General features: G+C 40.5%; 1 protein-coding gene across 2 annotated transcripts in view; it reads right to left on the minus strand.

The window, feature by feature from the left end:
• The window catches only part of CERS6 (ceramide synthase 6), a 318,039-nt gene that overhangs the window by 76,735 nt on the left and 217,401 nt on the right, over positions 1-23,903 (minus strand). For both annotated transcript variants that reach the window (XM_077447910.1, XM_077447909.1), the window contains exon 7: positions 2,883-3,011. In XM_077447910.1, the coding sequence (XP_077304036.1) occupies positions 2,883-3,011 (129 nt within the window). The remainder of the gene's footprint in view (positions 1-2,882; positions 3,012-23,903) is intronic.

Below are 23,903 nucleotides of genomic sequence, written 5' to 3' on the forward strand. Positions count from 1 at the left end.
GTGCATTTCCATATATTCTAATTTACATTTACTTAAAAAAATATCTTTTCATTTGACTGAAATGTGGGACACATGTTTGCCAAACGTGCGATCGCATACGCTTTGATACTGTATATTTTAAAGAGTTTGACATCTTTTGGAACTTTGAACCCATGGTTGCGGTATACAGAGGCAGAACGGGGAACTGCCTATGTAAACAAGGTGATTCCCCGTTCTGTCAGATGACATGTCAGAGATCTCACCCAGTGAACACACTTAACCCCTTGATTGCCCCCTAGTGTTAACCCCTTCCCTGCCAGTGTCATTTATACATTGATCAGTGCATTTTTATAGCACTGATTAATGTAATAATGTTACTGGTCCCCAAAAAGTGTGATTTGGGGTCAGATTTGTCCGCCGCAATGTCTCAGTCCCACTAAAAATCACAGATCGCCGCCATTACCAGTAAAGACAATAAAGAAAGAAAAAGTCCCTAAATCTATCCCATAGTTTGTAGATTCAATAACTTTTAAAACCAATCAATATACACCTATTGCAATTTTATTTACCAATAATATGTAGAAGAATATATATCAGCCTAAACTGATTCCCAAAACATCAGCGATCCACCTTCATGTTTCACAGTAGGAATGATGTACCTTTCATCATAGGCCTTGTTTACTCCTCTCCAAATGTAGCGTTTTTGGTTTGGGTCAAAAAGCTCAATTTTGGTCTCATCACTCTAAAAGACTTTGTGCCAGAAGGTTTGAGGCTTGTCTCTGTGCTGTCTGGCACATTGTAAGCGGGATACTTTGTGGCATTTGTGTAGTAATGACTGTCTTCTGGCGACCATACAGCCCATCTTTCTTCAAGTGCCTACTTATTGTGCATCTTGAAGCAGTCACACCACATGTTTTCAGAGTCCTGTATTTCACCTGAAGTTATTTGTGGGTTTTTCTTTGCATCCCAAACAATTTTCCTGACAGTTGTGGCTGAAATTTTTAGTTGGTCTACCTGACCGTGGTTTGGTTTCAACAGAACCCCTCATTTTCCACTTCTTGAATAGGGTTTGAATACTGCTGATTGACATTCTCAATTCCTTGGATACCTTTTTTTATCCCTTTCCTGTTTTATACAGTTCAACTACCCTTTCCCTCAGATCCTTTGACAATTCTTTTGCTTTCCCCATGATTCAGAATCCAGAAATGTCAGTGCAGCACTGGATGAAAGATGCAAGGGTCTGTCAGGAGTCCAGAAACTCATTGACCTTTTATACACACACAATAATTACAAGCAAACAGATCACAGGTGAGGATGGTTACCTTTAATAGCCAGTAAAACCCCTTTGTGTCAAATTGTGTGCATGTTATCAGGCCAAAATCCCCAGGGTATGTAAACTTTTGATCAGGGTCATTTGGGTGATTTCTGTTCTCATTATGATTTAAAAAGAGTAAACACAGTTGATTGATAATAAATGGCTTTAGCCAAATATTAACCATAAGTGAAAAAAATGTTTTTGTGTTATCATTCATATTCTCTAAAAAATGGCCAAGAAATCATACGTTTTGCCGGGGTATGTAAACTTATGAATACAACTGCACATGTGTGTGTTTTAGTTTGATTTGTTAGCTTGTAAGAGGCATTTTTTTCTTTTTCTTTTTTTATGAGTTTATTTTTACATTTGATACTGCTTTAATAATATTACATTTGTAACACTTTATAAATAATAAATGTTAATTTGTTTTGAAAGCCTGTTTCATGAGACTATTCCTTTAAAAAAAAAAAAAATATTGTATTATTTTTACATAAAAACATTCATAAATATATCAAATATATTTGGAAAATAAGTTTTACCAACCTAAAACAAAATGAGTAAGTTACAAGTTAATATCACTTAAAACTAAGTAACTAAGTAATAGGGCAGCACAGTGGTGTAGTGGCTAGCATTTTCGCCTAGCCACAAAAGGGTCGCTGGTTTGAATCCCAACACAACACAACACTACCTGCATGCAGTTCTACCCTGTGTCTGCATAGGTTTGATCCCACACTCCAAAGACATGCTGGTAGGGTAATTGGCTCCTGTGTAAATCAGCCCTAGTATGTGTATGCTATGAATGTGAGTTAGGGATCTTAGAATGAAAGCTCCTTGAGGGCAGGGACTGATGTGAATATACAATGTAAAGTTCTCTGTAGCTTCACAGTGCTATATAAGTACTTGATATAAATAAGTTAATGTATGTGTTCCTAAATTAAACTTTTCTATAAATGGGGAAAAATGTAGTTGGCTTTACTTGAACTTATGATCTATAAACTGGAAAAATGTAGTTGGCTTTACGTGAACTTATGATCTATAAAACGGGAAAAAAAATTCTGGCTTTCCCTAAACCTCTGGTGTATAAATTGGAAATATTGATTTGGCTTTACTTAAAACTATAGTTCCAGACAAGTTAAGTTAGGTATTCCTAACTTAAAACACTATGGTCTATAAACTGAAAAACTTTGAGTTGGCTTTACTTAAAACAACAAAGATGAAAACATGAAAAGTCTAATAAGTCAGACAAAAATAAGTTTAGTTGACAGTACTTAAAAATCTGATGCAAATAGTTTCCTCAATTTTTTTGAGTAGACCAAGCACAATATTTTTTACAGTGCAGTTAAGCCTATCCCTATTTTTATATATTTTTTTTATATTTAATTACAATCCTCACATTTGGGGCCACCATACATATAGTCCTTTTTGATATTCTTCAGGCCTGAGTTTTAGTGTGTCAGGCTTCGTTTTAGCATTGTAGCTTGTTCTATAAATATTTCCGATATTTTAAATGTAGTAAAAAGCTAGGACTTTAAAATGCTTACATGATTATGGATGGCTAATTATAATCACACTATTTGGTTTCTCTTACCTCTAGGAGAACGTCAGCCATGTCATGAAGGCACATCACTAGGGTACCCACTCGTACCATATTGTTGACATAAGAGAACGTAATAAGAAATATTGTTGCAAGATGATGAAGAAACATAATTCCGAAGTCCTATAAGAGAACAAAAGTCACATGTTCAGAGTCAAATCAGAGTCTACGATAGTTTCAGATTTTCTTTTCCTCAAATTATGGCTATTTCTGCTAATTTCTTGTATCCACAGTGAAGGTTTTTTTTTTCCCAAAAAAAAGAAAATTGTTGTTTTTATCCATTCTATACTCTATACAAACTACCAAAAATGTCTTTATCATAAAAGCAGATTTTAGGTATTTAAATTAAAGATTTTATGAACGCTTTCACGATTTTTAGTTAATATACAACTTTAGCAGTTCTGATCACTTTTTTGGAGTTCAAAAGCGTATCTATACCCTAAACAAAAATGTAATATATTGCAGCTTACCAACTGCGTTAGCTTTCTTTTTTAGGCTTTATTTTTACTTTCATTTAGTGGTTCTGGAAGTAATACATTTCCTGTCTTAGGGTGACAACTTTCACTGTAGTTTTTCTATAGGGGAGCAGTGTTGTGACCCTTCTCCTCTCATTTCTATTACATAGGATGAGGTGAATATATCTGAGAAGACTGATAACATTGTTTGAGAAAGATACAAGGACACTAGATTTATGGCAGGATCAATGGACATTTTTGAATACCAGCAAAATGTGTTCTTAGCTTAACCTCCCTGGTGGTATGATTGTCAGATTTTTGATGCTCAAAGCGGTACAATGTTTTGTTTGGAAATTTGGCGTTTTATATTGTAGGCCTGTAATTCTTAGGAATAACACACTTAAATCTGTCCAAACAAGAGTCTATAGACATCCTGGGTATGATAAAGTTTGAAACACTAAATCATAAATTATAATATAATAAATAACTATAAATAAATAATATAATTATAATAAAAAATATTCAATAATGCAATCAAATCAAAAACACTGAAATTTGCTCAGTTGCAGAATTTTCACTGTCATTACTTTCAGTGTTTGATGACAAATTTCCCCACCAATCACTATCGCTCAATTCTGCAAGTGATTCTAATTTATTATCGCTGTTTTCTAGCTGGTCTAAAACCACTTTTGATGTAAAGGGACACTTTTTGGTTGCTATGGACAATCTCCAGTTTCCAGGTAGAAAGAACAGGGTATATATATATATATATATATATATATATATATATATATATATATATATATATATATATATATATATATATATATATATAATATAAAAATGCATGCAGGGCACTGGACAAACCACTAGGGACAAAAGGGAGATGAAATAATGTGATACAGTAATGTAATCTGTAAGATTAAAGTGTACTGTATGTGTTCTGTGTTTTTTAACTTTTTGAATTTGGTGCCATGCTCTGTTTCTGTGTGTCGCAATGCTCGCTGTGAATGGAGCTCGGCACTGTGATAGATCCGGCGGAGGACACAGCTCGCACACACAGCGGGGAGACTTTGCAGGATCCTGGGGGCAAGGTAAGTAACTTTGCCTGGATCCTGTGATGCAATCCTGAGTGTTGCTTGGGGTTACCGCTTTTGGTACTGAAAATTCACCCCGAGCCACACTCAGGAATACCGCCAGGGAGGCCACAAAAAAAAAGTTAAAAGAATGCAGCCAGCCACAACATCTTCATAATTCTTAAGCTGCAATATACCCAGTATTACATTTTCGTTCTTGGGTTTCGATATACTTAGCATGTGCCAAGTAGATAATAACTATACGTTTTATGCAATGACTTTATTCAAATAATAAAAAATAAAAAAAATATTCATAAAAAGGTTTGAGCTTTGTCATAATGCAACTCTGTTAAATCGTATAATCGTCAGATACATCCCAGTCTGCTTGCTTCATATCTATCATGCATACATTTCATAATGAATAGTTTATTGATGACTGAAATTTATGGAAACTGTTTTTTTTTCCAAAATATATTAAAACTGTCAGCTCTCAGTAATATAACCTTATAATGTCAGCCAAACCAGCTTGCTAGCCACCAATGTCATCTTAATATGCAAGACCATGAGGCTATATCCTTCTTTTAATCAGCAGGCCCTGGGATTTGATGACATATCTCTGCAGTTCATATTATGTGATCATAGAAAATGAAGCCAATAAATACAATTTAGTAATTTTAAATTTGCTGAGATAAGTATTGAGTATGACAATAAGTTGGTATTGTCATACTCAATGACAAAAAAGGATATATGATTCATAAATATTTTTCAGAAACAAGTTCAAATATGCATACGGGTCAAATGAAGCATAAGTAAAATGACAGCAATTGGACTCAATAATCAACCTTTCCACCTACCCATCATGTAAGGAGAATTAGGGACCTCTGTTATTCAATAAATGTACTCAACATTACAATACTCACCAAAGACCATACATTGGCTGCTCTACCTAATTCCTATAATACCCCATTTAGTCTATTATTACTAACATCTTGTAGATTTTGTGAAACATAGCATCTCAGGTCAATGTTTTCCCTATTGGGTGTGCACACAGGTAAGGTAAAAGTGCTGTCTTTCTGTCTACAGATGAATGTACAGGTTTGTACTAAGGATGCACCGATACAAATTTTTAAGATTGAGTATGAATACCAATACTTTTTCTCAAGTACTTGCCAATACCAATTATCAAACTCACTCATCCATGTCTTTATGGGCCGTGCTTTTTGCACTGGTGCGCAGTCATGTTGGAACAGGAAGGGGCCATCCCCAAACCGTTCCCACAAAGAAATAGTCCAAATAGTCCAAAATGTCTTGGTATGCTGACGTCTTAAGAGTTACCTTCACTGGAACTAAGGGGCCAAGCCCAACCCCTGAAAAGAAGCCCCAACCATAATTCCCCCTCCACCAAATGATTTGGTCCAGTGCACAAAGCAAGGCATAAAGACATGGATGAACGAGATTGGGGTGGAGGAACTTGACTGGCCTGCACTTGAGAGTCCTGACCTCAACCTGATAGAGCACCTTGGGGCCCCATACACACTTTTTCAGTTTTTCTGCTGAGTTTTTCCTTCAGATATACTAAAACAATAAAATATGAGGTCAAACCTTAGGAGTTTCAATTTGTATGCAATCAGGCAGACCCTTGCACTACATGGTTTTGGTAAACCTGAAGGAAAAACTCAGCATAAAAAAATTATAGTGTGTATGGGGCTTTAGAGTGGAGTCTGCGAGACAGGTCTTCTTGTCCAACATCAGTGCCTGGCCTCACAAATGCGCTTTTGTAAGAATGGTCAAACCTTCACATAGAAACATTCCTAAACTTTGTGAACAGCCTTCCCAAGAGTTGACAGTGTTATAGCTGCAAAGTGTGGGCCCACGCAATAATAAATTCAATGGGCGAAAACTGGGATGTCATTAAAGTTGATGTGCATGTAAAGGCAGTCATCTCAATACTTTTGACCATATAGGGTACGTGCGGGTTGGCCGCAGTGCGATTTGAAAAAGAGTCCTGTGCAATTTCAGTCTGGTTCAGGTGCGATTTCTAATCTAATACACTACAATTTGCATTGGAATCACCTGAACCACTGAACAAAATCACACCGGACCGGGCTTTAAAATCGGACTGCAATCCGGCCAGCACATATGTGAACTAGGTCTGAATGTATTGGTTTTAGTATTGGAGCATTTGCACAAGTACAAGTACTTGTGCAAATGCCTAGTGTCAGCACCGATACCAGTATCGGTGTTGGAGCAACGCTAGTTTGTACATTAAGAAGGAAGTGGGTAAATGGAGGGCTTCTGTATACAAGCAGCCCCTGAGTTACAAACATGGCTCATATTTAAGAATGGAGGCAGCATAATGTCACGCTGGTCCCAGAAACTGCTGGGAGGCCAGCTTGCTGTGGCAGTAAATTAGGTTATCTGCAGCCGGTAACCATAGATCCATCCCAACAATAGACCCCGCCCCCAAGTTACAATAGATCCACCCCAACAGCAATAGTTTCCAGTAGCCAGCATCAATAGACCCCTCCCTCAACAGTAGATCTCTCCCATCAACAATTGATCCACCCCCCTTCCATCCTCCAGCAGAAATAGACCTCCCAAGCAACAATAACGCTCCCAGTAGCTAGCATCAATGGCTGGAGTTGTACTTAAAAACTGTACCTGTTACAACTTACATACAAATGTAACTTAGGAATTAAGCTACAGAATTTATCTTGTTTGTAACCTGTGGACTGCCTGTATTCAGGATGAGTCAGCTCTCCCTACTAAAGGTCACCAAGAGCTTTAGGATGTTAGCAGGTGAAAAAATCCCACAAAGTCCAACCAAAGACCAGTAAACGATTAAAAAGGAATTTTTACTTGCAAATGACAAGAAATCTTAAGCTCCATAAATATTTAGGTTACCTCAAATCTGATAGGTTTATGTGAATGGAGTGAAGAAAGGTGTTGGGAGGGGGGGGGGGGGGGGGTTATAGGGAGTTGAATGAATTCTCTTCATGCCCCAACAAAGCAGAATGAGGTGACTGTCATCTCATGTCTATAGATACTGTGATAAACATATTTCACAAGCAAAAAAGGGATGGAGTACACTCAGTACTAAAGCTTTGGGGTTTTATATAAACAAAGGTTCTAGTGGGCGACAGCAGTATTAAAATAAAATATGTAGCAGCCATAACCCTTTGTAGGGCGGCCTTGACTTATTGGGCTTGGCTTTTTCTTCCACGTCTAGGGGTTCCCAGGGTTGATACCCAACAACTTGGACGCTGACACCAATAAAGTCCTTTTGAAAGGTTTTATTTTGCAGGGGTAACATCTAATAACACAGTCTCGTAGAGGAACAGAGGGAGTAGCCACTCGCAGCTGGGTACCTCACGGCTGAAAAGATCGCTAGCCAGAGACCATGACAATCAGCACATTGATCCGGAACTTGTCAAAAACCTCTGAACATGTACAAGTTATAACTGAAAGTGGACAGGAACCTTTTTCTTTAGTACCTGGAACATTCTCTGTCTCCTTGATAGTACTGGAAAAAAGTGTGGATTCGTCAATGTCCTTCCCAACTCAGTAACCAGGCACTTCTCACAATGCCACTTGTTGGCCCTCCTCCAAAGAGTCTTCCCCCGGTCACTTTCACGAGCTGTGGGGCCCCTCCAAGCCGAGAGCACACCCGGACACCTTGAATCCTCCCTCAATTACTGCGCCTCAGACCAGCCAGTTCAGAGACTCAGAACAGACAGATCCCTATCCCAGACCAGACGGGTCTATTGAGGGTAACCAACAGAAGCATGTTGCGGGATGTCAAACACCCCTTGACCGGGACCACTCGCTCACTACCCCGGTCCTGGAACCAGAACAGACCACACGTGCCTCACAAACTCCTCTCCCTGAACACGTGACCTTTACATCTTAAGTTCTCCTTCCCAGACTCCTCAGTGGGGCCCGGCACACCCACTGATTGGTTCTGAGAAGGCTCATACCCAAAACGTCCAACCAGGCCTGGTTCTGGCTTGTCATGTGCACTTCACTGTACACATCACCAAGCAGAACTTCTATCACAGCCCAGCCAAACTGATGTCGAGGTTAACCTACATAATTAACCCTCAGAACCCCTATTGTTCTAAGGCATAAAACTAAATTTACACATGAATGACATTTTGTCCAAAATGTCATCTGCTACAAATACATTTCTGTCCAGGGAAAGAGAGGGTGGGTTCACTGGCCACCACTTTTAGATCCAGTTCACACAGAATTGCGTGCTGCATTCCCATGTGATTCCTGCATGTAAAAACATGCCACTCCAAATCGCGTGGTACTGCAGTACCATGCAAAATGGTGCAAGCTTGAGCTCTGTGTTTGAGGTTCCATTAACATTACAATGCCATTATTATCTGAGGGTGAGAGGCGCTAAGTATACAGCTGGCTGGGTGGCCAAAATATGGTTTTGTTTTCTTTTGGCTATACCCCTGCATAGGAAGGAGTTTTTCTTTTGTTACCCCTGCTTGGACAAATAATATTGGGCTGGAAGCTCAATATTCACATCGATGACTAGACTGTCCTTTGTCTGCTTTGTCTTGATGGAAATATGTCACCAGCAAACCATAAATGGGTAATCAATAGTCCAAATGTTTATTGACGCAATCACATCTCAAACCGTGTCAGCACAACATTTCGAGGTCTTGCAGGAGCTCTTTGTCAGGCATGTGATGCCTCTAAACGCCAAATACCATTGCCACATATTTGATCATTTTGATACTGTTAGTGCAGTGAGACAATCAAATTTCAACTAATAAACATTATTTATTATCTGTCTGTTTTGTGTGTTTAGGAGCCCACCATGCTGAATAAAACATAGCCAAACTGTGCTGGTAGACATCATCTTTCTACACTGGGTTACTCAAATCACAATGGCTTTACTTATCAATGTCTGATATAAGAGTACAATTGATCCTCATTGGTAATTGGGATGCGCAGTGCAGAACTCTGATTACTGTTCCCAGAAATTAATTTACTGCACAACACTTTCGTCTTTGAACATGGCAGTGAGTGATGTAAACTGCTCTGCCAATTATGCTCAGTTACTTAAAGGAGAGATTAAAACTCCAGTTACATACTAATTAGAATCATTTCAGACATCTCAATGTTATTAGAGAAGAGGCAATCAGCATTACAGCACAGAACAAGTCTTTATCAAATGTAATAACTAGAATTGCACTGATTCATATATTACAAGGCAATTTATCTGAAGACGAAACAATCATATATTGAATAGTCAAAGGGAATTTATAGCCTGTACAAAACAGTTTGACTCTTGCAATTTAGATAGGAAGGTCACCAAGTGATTGCCCCTCAGCTCAGCCCAATTCTTTAAGAAAACAGTTAAATATTTAATTGAAATACAGTGCCTTAAAAAAAATTTCATACCCCAAAAAAATTGTCCACATTTTGCCATGTTACAATGAAAAACATAAACATATTTTATTGGGATTTTATGTGATAGACCAACACAAAGTGGCACATAATTGTAAAGTAGAAGGAAAATATTAAATGGTTTTCAAAATGTTTTACACATGAATAAATATGTGAAAAGTGTGGCGTGCATTTGTATTCAGCCTCCCTGACTCAATACTTTGTAGAATCACCTTTCGCTGCAATTACAGCTGCAAGGCTTTTTGGATATGTCTCTACCAGCTTTGCACATCTAGAGATTAAAATGTTTGCCCATTCTTCTTTGCAAAATAACTAAAGCTCTGTAAGATTGGATGGAGAGCATCCGTGAACAGAAATGTTAGTCTTGCCACAAATTTTCCAGATTTTTCAAGATTTTGATAAATCCTCTGCCCACAGACCCCCACAACCACAGCCCCATGTTGAGAGGCTGTGTCTTGGAATAGTTCAGGAGGGGGGGGTGCTCGTTCACTCTGGGGCCGCTCTGCAATGCACATGGTTGCAATGCGCTAGTGCAGCAATCAATGGGTTAAAGCAGGTGGGGAGGCAATATATTGCCACCTTACCACCTGTAAAATACTCTCTGGAGTGTAACCTGAACGTGGATTGAGACCAAAGCTCATGGTGTGCGAGTCCTGAAAGCTTTCATAGCCTTGCCTTAGACAAGGGTTTCTAGGTTTGTCGTTCTTCAGCATTTCACAGGTCAATGTATTATCTATTTTCTCGACACATCCATTTTTTCCCCCAAAATGTATATTTTAATGTGTCTTTGTGCACTAAAATGAATCTGAAATACTGAAAAAATCTATTTGAATACTAAAAATATAGATTTGATAGAACAGAGCAATTATCGTGTGAAATAACAACTTGCAATTACCACCACTAAATTTTAAATGCTCCCTGCTTTCGGGAAAATGTAGTGTAAAGATATGTATCCTCTGCAGTAACTGTGCATGCGCCAGATTCGGGCAAAACAAACCGAGCACTGAGCTGCACCTAAAGAGGTTACTGAACTCGGTTAACGCCTTACATGCCGAATGGTTAGAGGGGACACAAGCACGACACAAGCTCAGGTACCTTGACAGCTGAGAGGGCACACAGTCATGAGTCATCATTATTAACAGTAGGGATACACCGGGGATTAAGGATTTCACAGTGGCTGTAGCATGAAGATCGAGTGGGGGGGAGGGTTGGGCATCTGTTAGTGGAGGGAGGGGGTGGTATTTGAGGGGGTAGGGCAGGGGTGTCCAAACCTTTTTCAAAGAGGTCCAGATTTGATGAAGTGAACATGCGTGGGGGCCAACCATTTTACCTGACATTCTTCAAACCATTAAAATTAAATGCAAATCAACTATTTTATGCAAAGTTTATTGCAAACAACATACTTTTCATTTCGTCACATGGATGACAAATCTAAACAGTTGTTAAATCACTCTGCCTTTCATATCTGGAGGCCAGATGAAGAAAAAAAATCCAAGAAGCTGAAATATATGTCAGGAACATTGTAAATTACATTACATATGATTGGTAATAAAGGTTATCTGTCAACTTTTAAGTTAAAAAAATATAAACAGGGACACTGTTGGAAGTTTTCTTTAATCTAATATCTAATATTTATCAATAACAATATTAACAAATGAATGAGTGGGTTAGATCTTTATAGTATGATTGCGTTGTATATATTTATGTCTTCTAGATATGAAAAAGTGAAACATATAGACTTTTATACTTATGTGAAAATATACATTTTGTTATAATTCCATAAGCATTCTTATGGAGAGCCAACATGTGGTAGTAGTTAAGGTTGAGCTGGTTTACTTCACCCTCCCCCATGGCAAATGAGATGAGATAAGATTACACATTTCTTAAAGATAGAGTTTTGTAATATAATGTAATATAATATATATATATATATATATATATATATATATATATATATATATATATATATATATATATATATATATATATACACTACCTTTCAAAAGTTTGGGGTCACCCAAACAATTTTGTGTTTTCCATGAAAAGTCACACTTATTCACCACCATACGTTGTGAAATGAATAGAAAATAGAGTCAAGACATTGACAAGGTTAGAAATAATGATTTGTATTTGAAATAACATTGTTTTTACATCAAACTTTGCTTTGGTCAAAGAATCCTCCTTTTGCAGCAATTACAGCATTGCACACCTTTGGCATTCTAGCTGTTAATTTATTGAGGTAAGCTGGAGAAATTTCACCCCACGCTTCTAGAAGCAGCTCCCACAAGTTGGATTGGTTGGATGGGCACTTCTGGCGTACCATACGGTCAAGCTGCTCCCACAACAGCTCAATGGGGTTCAGATCTGGTGACTGTGCTGGCCACTCCATTACCAATAGAATACCAGCTGCCTGCTTCTGCTGTAAATAGTTCTTGCACAATTTGGAGGTGTGTTTAGGGTCATTGTCCTGTTGTAGGATGAAATTGGCTCCAATCAAGCGCTGTCCACTGGGTATGGCATGGCCTTGCAAAATGGAGTGATAGCCTTCCTTATTCATTTATTTAATGAAGATGCCAGTTGGGGACCTGTGAGGCGTCTGTTTCTCAAACTAGAGACTCTAATGTGCTTATCTTCTTGCTTAGTTGTGCAACGCGGCCTTCCACTTCTTTTTCTACTCTGGTTAGAGCCTGTTTGTGCTGTCCTCTGAAGGGAGTAGTACACACCGTTGTAGGAAATCTTCAATTTCTTTGCAATTTCTCGCATGGAATAGCCTTCATTTCTAAGAACAAGAATAGACTGTCGAGTTTCAGATGAAAGTTCTCTTTTTCTGGCCATTTTGAGCGTTTAATTGACCCCACAAATGTGATGCTCCAGAAACTCAATCTGCTCACAGGAAGGTCAGTTTTGTAGCTTCTGGAAGGAGCTAGACTGTTTTTAGATGTGTGAACATGATTGCACAAGGGTTTGCTAATCATCAATTAGCCTTCTGAGCCAATGAGCAAACACATTGTACCATTAGAACACTGGAGTGATAGTTGCTGGAAATGGGCCTCTATACACCTATGTAGATATTGCACCAAAAACTAGACATTTGCAGTTAGAATAGTCATTTACCACATTAGCAATGTATAGAGTATATTTGTTTAAAGTTAGGACTAGTTTAAAGTTAGCTTCATTGAAAAGTACAGTGCTTTTCCTTCAAAAATAAGGACATTTCAATGTGACCCCAAACTTTTGAACGGTAGTGTATATATTCTTTATACTACAATATTTCTTGATTTGGATATTAATAAGAACATTGGGCTTTCATTGAATATAATATACATACTGATGTATGTAACATTATTTGATATATATGATAGATAAAGTTATATTGTATAGTTATATGTTGTACATATCTCCTGGGATTCCTATGGTATGTCAGTGTATGTCAACAGCCAGGCCTCACTGAGGGGAGGCAAAGCTAGGTCTCATTAGAAGAGTCTGTATGACAATAAGACTCAGGAGAACTTTAAACCAGCCCTTTTAAAGATAAAGTGGGGGTCAGATTTTAGGAGTAAAAGCTAGGAACAAAAGCATAATTTAGCAGACTGCTACAGTCACTCAAGGAAGCTGCTTTAGCTTCAGACTTACACAGACTTAGACATACACACATCTGAGATATATATACCGTATTTATCGGCATATAACACACACTTTTAATGTCAGGGGAAAATCGTGGGTGCGTGTTATATGCCGATCCTCCACTGTTTCAAAGCTTCTCTGCCACTCTTGGTGGCTTTCGCCTATTTCCAGCTGCACTGGGCTGTTCTCGGCTATTTTCGGCTGCACTCGGCCGTTCTCGGTGGCTTTCGGAAAGCCGAAAGCCTGGCTTTGTGTTTCCTGGCATGAAAGTGGCACAAGTAATTCCACATGTACTGGTTTGCACTCACCATCAAAACTATTTCCTCAGGTAAATATGTCAGACTATATAATGGCTACAACAACGATGACCTTGGATACAAAATTTTTATATTTAAGGAAGTTACGTCTTTATAATCATTTGTGCACAACAGATAAACAATCATTCTAGTTTATTTCTCAAGTTTATTTCTATTTTGCCTTTCCTAAGACCTTGCTTCTGCATTATGTATTCCTTTTCTACAAAAATACCTTATATATTCTCTACTTTAATTCAGCCTGCACTCTAAACTTGATTTGTGTACACATTCTCATACAATAAGAAGCTTTTCTGATATACTTTCAAACATGAAAGCTGAGGAGATTAAAGCAGAGCTTCAAATTGTCTCTTTTTTTCCTTCAAATCCTTTTCCTCATTCCACCACAATCGTCCTTTTACGTCTCATGATGAGTTGATGCCTATCAACAAAAGTACTATTCAAACACCAAAAATATTTAGAGGGTCATTATCCCAAAGTGGACCTGTACTTAAAAATTACCAGTGGAATCATTTGATATTATTAACCACTTACAGACCGGACCATTTTGCTGGTCAAAGACCAGACCACTTTTTGGGATTCGGCACTGCGTCGCTTTAACTGACAATTGCGCGGCCATGCGACGTGGCTCCTAAACAAAATTTACGTCCTTTTTTTCCCACAAATAGAGCTTTATTTTGGTGGTATTTGATCACCCCTGCGGTTTTTATTTTTTGCGCTATAAACAAACATAGAGCCACAATTGTGAAAAAAACTCAATATTTTTTACTTTTTGTTATAATAAATATCCCCCAAAAATATATAAAAAAACATTTTTTTCCCTCAATTTAGGCCGATACGTATTCTTCTACATATTTTTGGTAAAAAAAATCGCAATAAGCGATTATTGATTGGTTTGCGCAAAAGTTATAGCGTTTACAAAATAGGGATAGTTTTATAGCATTTTTATTAATAATTTTTTATAATTTTTTTTTTTACTAGTAATGGCGGCGATCAGCGATTTTTATTGTGACTGCGACATTGTGGGGGACCCATTGGACATTTTTGACACATTTTTGGGGCCATTGTCATTTATACAGTAATCACTGCTATATAAATGTAGTGATTCCTGTGTAAATGACACTGGCAGTGAAGGGGTTAACCAGTGGGTGGCAGTGTAGGGGTTAAGTGTTCCTAGGGGTGTATTACTAACTGTGGGGGGGTTGGGCTTTCATTTAGTGAACACTGATCTCTGCTCCAATCACATGGAGCAGAGATCAGCATCACTAGTTGCTAGGCAGAATGGAGAAATGCTGTTTACACGGCACTTCCTCCATTCAGCCGTCCCGTGAGACGATCGCGGGGATGCCCGCGGCGATCGAGTCCGCGGGTCCCACGACCGGGCTTAAGGGGGTCCCAACCAGCGCGGGAGCGCGCCGGCGGCGGCGCGCTCCCGATTGGCAAGGCGGCATTGAACATTGGACGTACCTGTACGCCAATATGCCTGCCCGTGCCATTCTGTCGACGTACATCGTTGTGCGCTGGTTGGGAAAATGTTAAAGTGGAATTACACTGCATCTGAGCACCACAAACCTAAAATACTATTTAATTCATTTTTTAAATTCAACACAAATTCACCTATCCACCCATGTCTCCGTGTTTTATTTTGCTGAGAAATCACTTTTTGAAAAACAATCCGTCAGCATTTTTAGCCACAGTCATCTTGAGCAAGGGTACATGGTTAATGTAGCATTGACTTCCTGGAATCCATCTGTCCTTAGCTTAGCTAGCAGGCAGGAGGGTGTGCTTAACTGAGAAAACCCCTCCTCCCCTCCTGAAGACTCCTTGGATTCATGACATCATTTGCCAAGACCTGGGAGTCAGGAAGTAACTTACAAGAGAAGTATGGGACTTGTTTTTTTTTTTTAAATCATTCTTACCTAGGTGGATGCTGCATCTGTCCCCCGGCGCCTCTAACACTGAGAACCGAGCAATCAAGCACCGCCAATTGCTTGGTTCTCACTGCTCCTTGAGCAGAGAGCTGCTAACTGTCAGTCACCAGCTCTCTGCTCTGTCCCATCACACTCACTAGAGTGCGGGGCTCTGGAGGAGGCGGGATTGGCCAGCTCAGGCTCTCTGTGGTTCACTAAAAGACTGATCTGGGTGCCGTTCCATTCATGTGGGCAGATCCTGACCATATGGTAGCAATCTTTCCTTCTTGTGAAATTACTGGTTGGAAGTTATAACTTCAAACTTCAGTAATTTGTCCGTTAACCCAACTGCTTGAGTACAGGTTTTGAAAATATAGAAAATTACCTTAAAACCAATATATAATAATTATTTGAATAGTACTTAGTAATTAACCCCTTGCCATCCAGGCCATTTCTGACACTTCTCTTCTACATGTAAAAATCATAAGTTTTTGGTATAGAAAATAATTTAGAATCCCCAACCATTATATGTATTTTTAAGCAGAGGCCCTAGAGAATAAAATGGTGGTTTCAATTTTTTATTTATGGTAATTGCACAAAGCGATTTTGCAAACGCAATATTTTGGAAAAAGCACACCTATTTTGGAAAAACCCTCAATTTTTGGTCAAATATAAAATATGATCTGATGCAGAGTAAATAGATACATAACATGTCACGCTTTAAAATTCTGCATGCACTGTCATGGAATGGCAACAAATTACGATACTTAAAAATCTCTACAGGAGGAGCTTTAATTTTTTTTACAGGTTACCAGTACACAGAAGGTCTAGAATTATTGTTCTCTGTATAATGTTTGCAGTGATACCTCACATGCGTGGAGCGAACACCGCTTACATATGTATGTGTTTGCCACTGCACTTGAGCATGAGGAACAAAGGGGCTTTCATTTTTTGAAATGATTATATATATTTTTTTTTACACTGTCCCTTTACCTTTCTTTTCTTTGATCAATTTTATTCCTATCACAAGGAATGGAAACATCAGCTGTGACAGAAATAAGGCATGAAAGTCCTCTTTATGGAGACATCTGGGGTCTATAAGACCACACATCTCTCCTCTACCCTGGAAAGCCTGAAATAAAATGAAAAAAGAAAAACAAACAAAACACTGATCTCATGCTTTCCAGAAGACAAAATTTGTTTACATCTGCCATAACCAAAAGTGAGGTATGCTGTCACTTCCGGCCTCCTAGACCATAGAGATGTCCACGGTCAACTCTATGATAACTCAGCGGTGCCAGACCGGAATACCAAGCTCCCTGGTAGCATTGGAAGAGCCCCCAACGTGTGTGTGTGGGGGGGGGGGGGGGGATGTTGTCCCCTCCATCTGGCTGTAAAAGCAATCCAGCAGCTAATTAGCCACTAGGATGGCTTTTATAACACAGGGAATCACTGGCTGAAAAAAAGATAGCGGGATGATGCTTGTAGCTGCAGGCATTATCCCAGTAGAACCACCGAAAGTCCAGAATGTCATATGACATGCTACTGGTGGTAAGTGGTTAGGGTACAGGGTAGATATATAATGATGTGGCAATAGTCATTGAAACCTAAAAATCTACTTAATACTTTTTTTATTGCCAAATACATTTTTAGGTAAACTCCATCATCTATCCATGTCTCCATGCCTTATTTTGTTGCAAAATCACTAGCCTGTGACCATCTTGAGTAAGGACAGAGGATTCATGTAACATTTAGGCTGCATTCACACTTCAGCGTTTTGAATCGCGGGCAGATTTGGATGAATCTGCCCACGATTAGAAAGCGCGAATGTGTGAATGACAAATCGCGGTGAATTTGAATGACACCTCAAATCGCAGTGCGGGTCTGCCACGATTGTTGCGTGATAAATCATGGCAACCCACATCGCGTGAGGCATGTCGCCCAGAAGTAGCCCCTGAACCTTTTTTGGGTGACATTAACCCCATGATGTGGGTTGCTGCGATTGAAGTGTGATTTATTGCGCAACCATCAAGGCAGACCCAAACTGCGATCTGAGGTGTCATTCAAATTAATGGCATCTCAAATGTGAGTCTTTGTCATTCACACATCAGTCCTTTCAAATCATGGGCAGATTTGCAGAAAATATGCCCACAATTCAAAATGCTGAAGTGTGAAAGCAGCCTTACTTCCTGGAATCCAACTTCCTTTAGCTCAGGCATGCAGGCAGGAGGGCATGCTTAGTTAGCCAAGAAAGCTCCTCCTCTTCTCCTCTAGATGAAAGAAAGAAATGCCTAGACTCCTGGATGGTATGACATGCTTTTGGCCTAGGCCAGAAACCAGGAAGCAAATGAAGACATTTAAAAAGGTTAAAACAAGTAAATATAATTAACCTTCTATTTACTAAATCTAGCAGAATAAGGAATAGTTGATCATGAGAATGTTGATTGAGAGAATTTAGTTTGACTTTAACTTTCTTGGTAAGATGGATAAGTTACATCATCCACACTTTTTGAACTACCATAACATAACCGTAAAAAAAAAAAAATGTAGATGTTTCTAACATCTAAAGCACCTTCCATAACTTATGCCCATACAGTACATTACTTTAAGAAAACAATGTACGTTGCAATGGTTGGGTCATCATGAACCATTATTATGCTTATATTAAAAATACAGAATCATAGAAGGCCTGACAAATCTTTCATGGAGAAACCACAGCTCCAAGTTCTTTATACATCAAAAAACATAGGCATTTGGTCATGTGATGACTGCTAAAAAGTTCAGATTGTCTGATCCCCCCCTTCAGCACAGATCACATACCCATTATTTAGGCTTCTTGTTATGTTAGCTCAGGAGAGAACTAAGAAAAGCACTTTCTCCAGGGAAAATATTTCAGCTTTTTTGTTGTTCTTTTATGTCAATCCCAATAACACTGTTAAAGTGTATGTAAATCCAAAGTTTGATTCATATTTGCTGTATAATTTTCTTATAGTGGAACTTCAATCTCTCAATAAACATTTGTTATTTTAATCCCTGTGCTGTCAGCCTTAGTAAATAGATAGGAAGGTATATTATATTTTCCATTTTTCAAACTCCTGTGAAGGATATCATAAAAACTCTATGTAGCGCCTGTACTCCTAATGAGTACGCACTATGTGTTTAAATTTAGTTTTTGCCCAAAACTGTAGTGAGTTTTGGGGTTAATTGTGTTAAATTGTACTTTGGCATCAGTTTGGCTGGACTGTTTAGAAGTACTGCCTAGTCATAGGTGGGGTTGTACACCTGTGGGAGGCTATAGAACGCAGTCTGGTTGGACGCATCACCAATCTCCATCTCGGAACCAATCAGTGGGTGCGTTTGTCTCACTGCATAATCCAGGAAATGGTACTTAAGGTGCCAAAGTCACGTGGTTTGGCGTTCCGGTCCAGAAGTTGTTGCTGACTCTGTGGTCCTGGTCCTCCTGACCAGCCCCCAGGGGCCCTCATGGCCTGGGGTACGGATCGATCCGTTTCTGAGCCTCAGAACTGGCTAGTTGGTGGAGGCGCAGTAACTGGAAGGAGGATTCTAAGGTGTTCCGGTGCCGTCTCGGGTTTGGAGAGGCACAGCAACTCTACACGCGATCGGAGAAGACTCTTCAGTAAGAGGGCCACGCACAAGGCTGGCTTCTCGGTAAGAGCCTGGAAGCTGAGCTGCCATGGACATTGACTGAATCCACAATTCTTACGGTATCGCCGGACCGGCTGAAAGATTCTGGTACAGTAAGAAAAGTTCCTACTTCTACCCTTCCAGTTGTAACTAATGCCGCGTACACACGGGCGGACTGTATGGCGTACTTAGTCCGTCGAAACACATTTCAGCGGACAGTCCGCTCGTGTGTGGGCTTCAGCGGACTTTTTCAGCGTGCAGTCTGGCGTACTAAGTATTTCGGATTTTTTTAAATTCTGTCCGTCGTACTTTGGTTTCAGCGGACAATCCGCTCGTCAGTAGGCTAGTTCGACGGACTAAAGCCGCGTACACACGGGCGGACTGTCTGTCCAACTTAGTCCGCCGAAACACATTTCAGCGGACAGTCCGCTCGTGTGTGGGCTTCAGCAGACCTTTTCAGCATGCAGTCTGGCGGACTAAGTATTTCGGAATTTCCGTAATATTGTCCGTCAGACTTTGGTTTCAGCGGCCAATCCGCTCGTGAGTAGGCTAGTTGGACGGACTAAGTATGGCGCATGCTCAGAAAGGATTTACACGGCGGAAGGTTGCATTGCTGTGTATTGGACGTCCTATTTCTAGTCCCGTCGTACGTGCTGTACACGTCATCGCGCAAGCTTTCAACGGACTGTTTGTTCATCGTGTGTGGTCAAGTCCGTTCATTCGAAAGTAGGACGGACTGTCCGTCGGATTGTCTGACGGACTAAGTTGGCCATACAGTCCGCCCGTGTGTACGCGGCTTAAGAATGGCGCATGCCCAGAAAGGGTTTACACGGCGGAAGGGTGCTTTGCTGTGTATTGGACTTCCTATTTCTAGTCCCGTCGTACGTGCTGTACACGTCATCGCGCAAGCTTTCGACGGACTGTTTGGGTATCCGTGTGTGGTCAAGTCCGTTCAGTCGAAAGTATGACGGACTGTCCGTCGGATTGTACGACGGACTAAGTACGCCATACAGTCCGCCCGTGTGTACGCGGCATAAGTTTCAACTACGTTTTTAACCAGGTCTGTGTGAGAGACTTTGAAAAGCTAGAATTACCTGTTGGCTGCTAAACCCAAAACTTAAGGATTTATCCAACAGTTAAAGAGTCCAGTTGCGAAGGCTGTTCCCTGGATTGTGTACATAGAGAGAGAATTTTATTGAAGTCAGAAGTTCCAAGCACCTGAGCGCTGATACCCTCTATTCCCAACTTAAAGACTGAGTTTGTTTAACCGTTTTATGCAAAATAAAAATCCTAACAAGGAATTCAAGTGTCGGTCTCTACAGTTACTGGGTTATCAACCCTGGGATCCCTAGACAAGGACAACGAGTATGAGCCGGAGGAGGTAATCGGTAAGCCCAGAAAAATTCAGCAGCTCCTTCGGGGATTAGTGCTACATCTAGATGAGCACATACTGCTCTACAATAAAGCTATAGTAAGGCAATCTCTGGAGAACAGAGATAGATATAGGGTGCTGCAAGGTAAGTGTGAGCTTTTTGCCTATTTTAAAATACCGACACTAAGAAAGAGATGAGAGAAGCAGAGAAGCAGAGAATTTTGCCCAGAGTTACTGTTCAGATGTTTTCTTTTTTAAATTCACTGTAGGAATGTGATATTTCTACAGACTTCTCAAGTACTTCCAACAATGGCTGGCATTTCAAATAGTCTTTTCCAAGCTTAAAAATTTACAGGTATGTCCTTGCATATCTCCCAACTGTCCCTCATTTGGAGGGACAATCCCTCATTTTGAACCAAATCTCTGTGTCCCTCTTTCTACCTCAGTGGTCTGTCTTTTTGGCCTGAAGTAAGGATCACCATAAAAAATGTATTGTTTAACTATCAAACGTTTTTAATTGCACCAAAACTTTTATCAAAAATGTAAATGGTTTGATTTTTATTTTGAAATGTCAAAATAAAGGAAAAGAAGTGATTAAAAAAATGGGTTAAACCAATAATTTCATGCACATCATTCCACATGGTTCGTGTTACTAGAGGTATGGTAAGAGAATGTTCTTTGTCTAAATATTTCATACTATAATGTGTCCCTCTTTTCCATTTCACAAAGTTGGGACGTATGTCCTTCATCCTTAAAGTGATTCTACAAGATATTTTTTTTTTACTAACAAACATACTATACTTACCTTCTCTGTGCAATGGTTTTGCACAGGGCAGCCCTGATCCTCCTCTTCTCGGGTCTTCAGCCAGCACTCCTGGCTTCTCCTCCTTGGTGAGTGCCCACCGAGGAGGAGAAGTCGCTTGGTATGGGGGCACACATGTGGGCTAAGTCCACTGGCTAAAGACACAGACAGCGGGGCTCATCCTTGCTCCACAGGCAGTGGCGTAACTAGAACCTTCAGGGCCCCGATGCAAGAAACCATGAAGGGCCCCCCTGAACCCCAGCCAGGGCCCTTCCCTCTGAGTCCGGCGGTGGAACTCCAGGGCATGGTCACAGGTATGACCTTTATGAGCCCTGTAGTTCCACCACTGGTATCAGTAGTTTTTTCTTTATTATTTTATTTTATATTTTTAGGTGCCCCATTGCGGGACTGTCCCTAGGCAGGATGGGGTACCCGTCCCCAGAAGAGATGAGGTCCTTTTCTCCAGGGCAGATGAAGTTACTGCCCCCAAGTGAGAAGGGGTCCCTGTCCCCACGTGAGAAGGGGTCCCTGTCCCCAGGGGGAGATGGAGGGGGTAATGTAATGGTGTGTGGGGGATGGGGTCCTCTCACTCACCATGACAAAGCTGTAGGCCATGCACTCATCCATGTTGGCCTGGGCTCCATCCAGTGTGCTGGACAGTTGATCAGCATATCTCCCAGAAAGACCTTTCATCATCTGTGTATGACGGGGGAGAAAAGAGGGCTGGCAGACAAGCCTGCAGTGTCCTCCGGGGGGCTGGCTCTCATAGGGCTGCACTGCATCTGTGTGCTTAAAGTTTGTTTACCCGGGAGAAGTATGCATTCAGAGTGGGCCGGACTCGGGGGGGGGGGGCTGTTGCAGGACTCTGGCTGGGGAGAACAGACATCGGACTGAGCGGCAATGCATGGAGCAGGAGCGAGGTACTCTGAGGAGCCGGCCGAGGACACAGGTCATGCGGGGAATGCACAACTAAAGAGCAGCCAGTGCGATAGTCGAGCATGGAGCTCTGCTAGTCACCCTCCACCTCCAGCCACCCGTGTGCATGGTGCACTGGTACCCCTAGCTGCCTATGCTTCTGCCGGCAATATGTAGAGGGGGCTGCATGGGCCCCCTGCATCACAGGGCCCGGTTGCGGTCGCGACTGCTGCACCCCCTATAGTTACGCCCCTGTCCACAGGGCTTCGTCATGTGATTTGATTAACAGCAGCAGGAGCCAATCTTCTCTGTGAGGAGGGAGAGAGCGGACAGAGCCGTTGCTCTCATGCAAATCACTGGATCAAGATTAGGCTCAGGTAGGTATAGCGGGAGGGTTGCGGGGGAGCTGCACAAAGAAGATTTTTTTACTTTTAAAACCAATTTTAACAGATCTTCAGGTTTTATAGCTGAGTGCAAACAAGGTGCCTTCCCCCTCCTCCTACCTACCCTGCATACCCTGTTTAGAAAACATCAATTTTTTTTAATCCAGTCTGGTCAGGTGATCAGCCCAGTAAGTACATAGATTTATTGCACCCGGAATGCAGGGTAGGTAGAAGGAGGAGTGAACATTTCATGAGAATAGTCAGTGTTAGGCTTTCCTTTCACTGTACAGTGGTAGTAAACTTCTTAAATGAAATACGAACAAAGCATATCCTTCTATAGCATGTACTGGCCTCAATCCAAAGCCCCCAGTGTGATTTTTGTCTCCCTCTGCTACATGTATAAGTCACTTCTGACAGTCTGTGCTGACTCTAAGCAATCCTGTGGGGTGCCCCCCCCCCCCACCCAGTACACAGCAGGTGATTGAGAGCCTCAGCTGTGCATGTTTCCCAGTGCCAGATTAAACTCTGTGGAGGCCTCTAGATAGTCAAAACCTTGAGTCCCCCATCGCAGGTTTCTGGAGGTTTCCCGTGCAGTGCTCGCTCTAGTGGAATAACATCAAACTAAGTAATGTGCAAATCGGCTGTTAGATGGAGATGATCATTACTACTGTAGATTACACATACTTAGGTTGCACCAATTTTTTTTACAAGCTGACAGCTGAGAAGATGAGCTTTGGAGAGACAAACTGTAATGTGAACCTGATGTCTATGGTTTATGTACTTTAAGTTGTTATTGGGTACATTCAATACAGTATTTTCTTTATAGAGTCTTTAATGTAAAATGTATATTTCTTTGAGTTGATTCATTTTTTCTATCTTTTGTAAACAATTTAAGAAAGTTTAATTTAAATTTTCTTTCAATAGCAAATCAATATAATTTTTATTTTTTTTTGGTGGAGAATGCGGGCATCTCAGTATAATTTTTATATCACCCTCTAGTGTACAGTTAGTTAAATTTCATTTTGACTCACAGTAGAGTAGTCTGTGTGAGTCTGGTAAATTGGTTGAGGGTTACTGTAGGACAGGCCCCCC

The sequence above is a fragment of the Lithobates pipiens genome, unplaced genomic scaffold (genome assembly GCF_037356315.1).
Source record: "Lithobates pipiens isolate NorthernLeopardFrog02 unplaced genomic scaffold, aLitPip1_a1.2 Scaffold_22, whole genome shotgun sequence".
Taxonomy (NCBI): domain Eukaryota; kingdom Metazoa; phylum Chordata; class Amphibia; order Anura; family Ranidae; genus Lithobates; species Lithobates pipiens.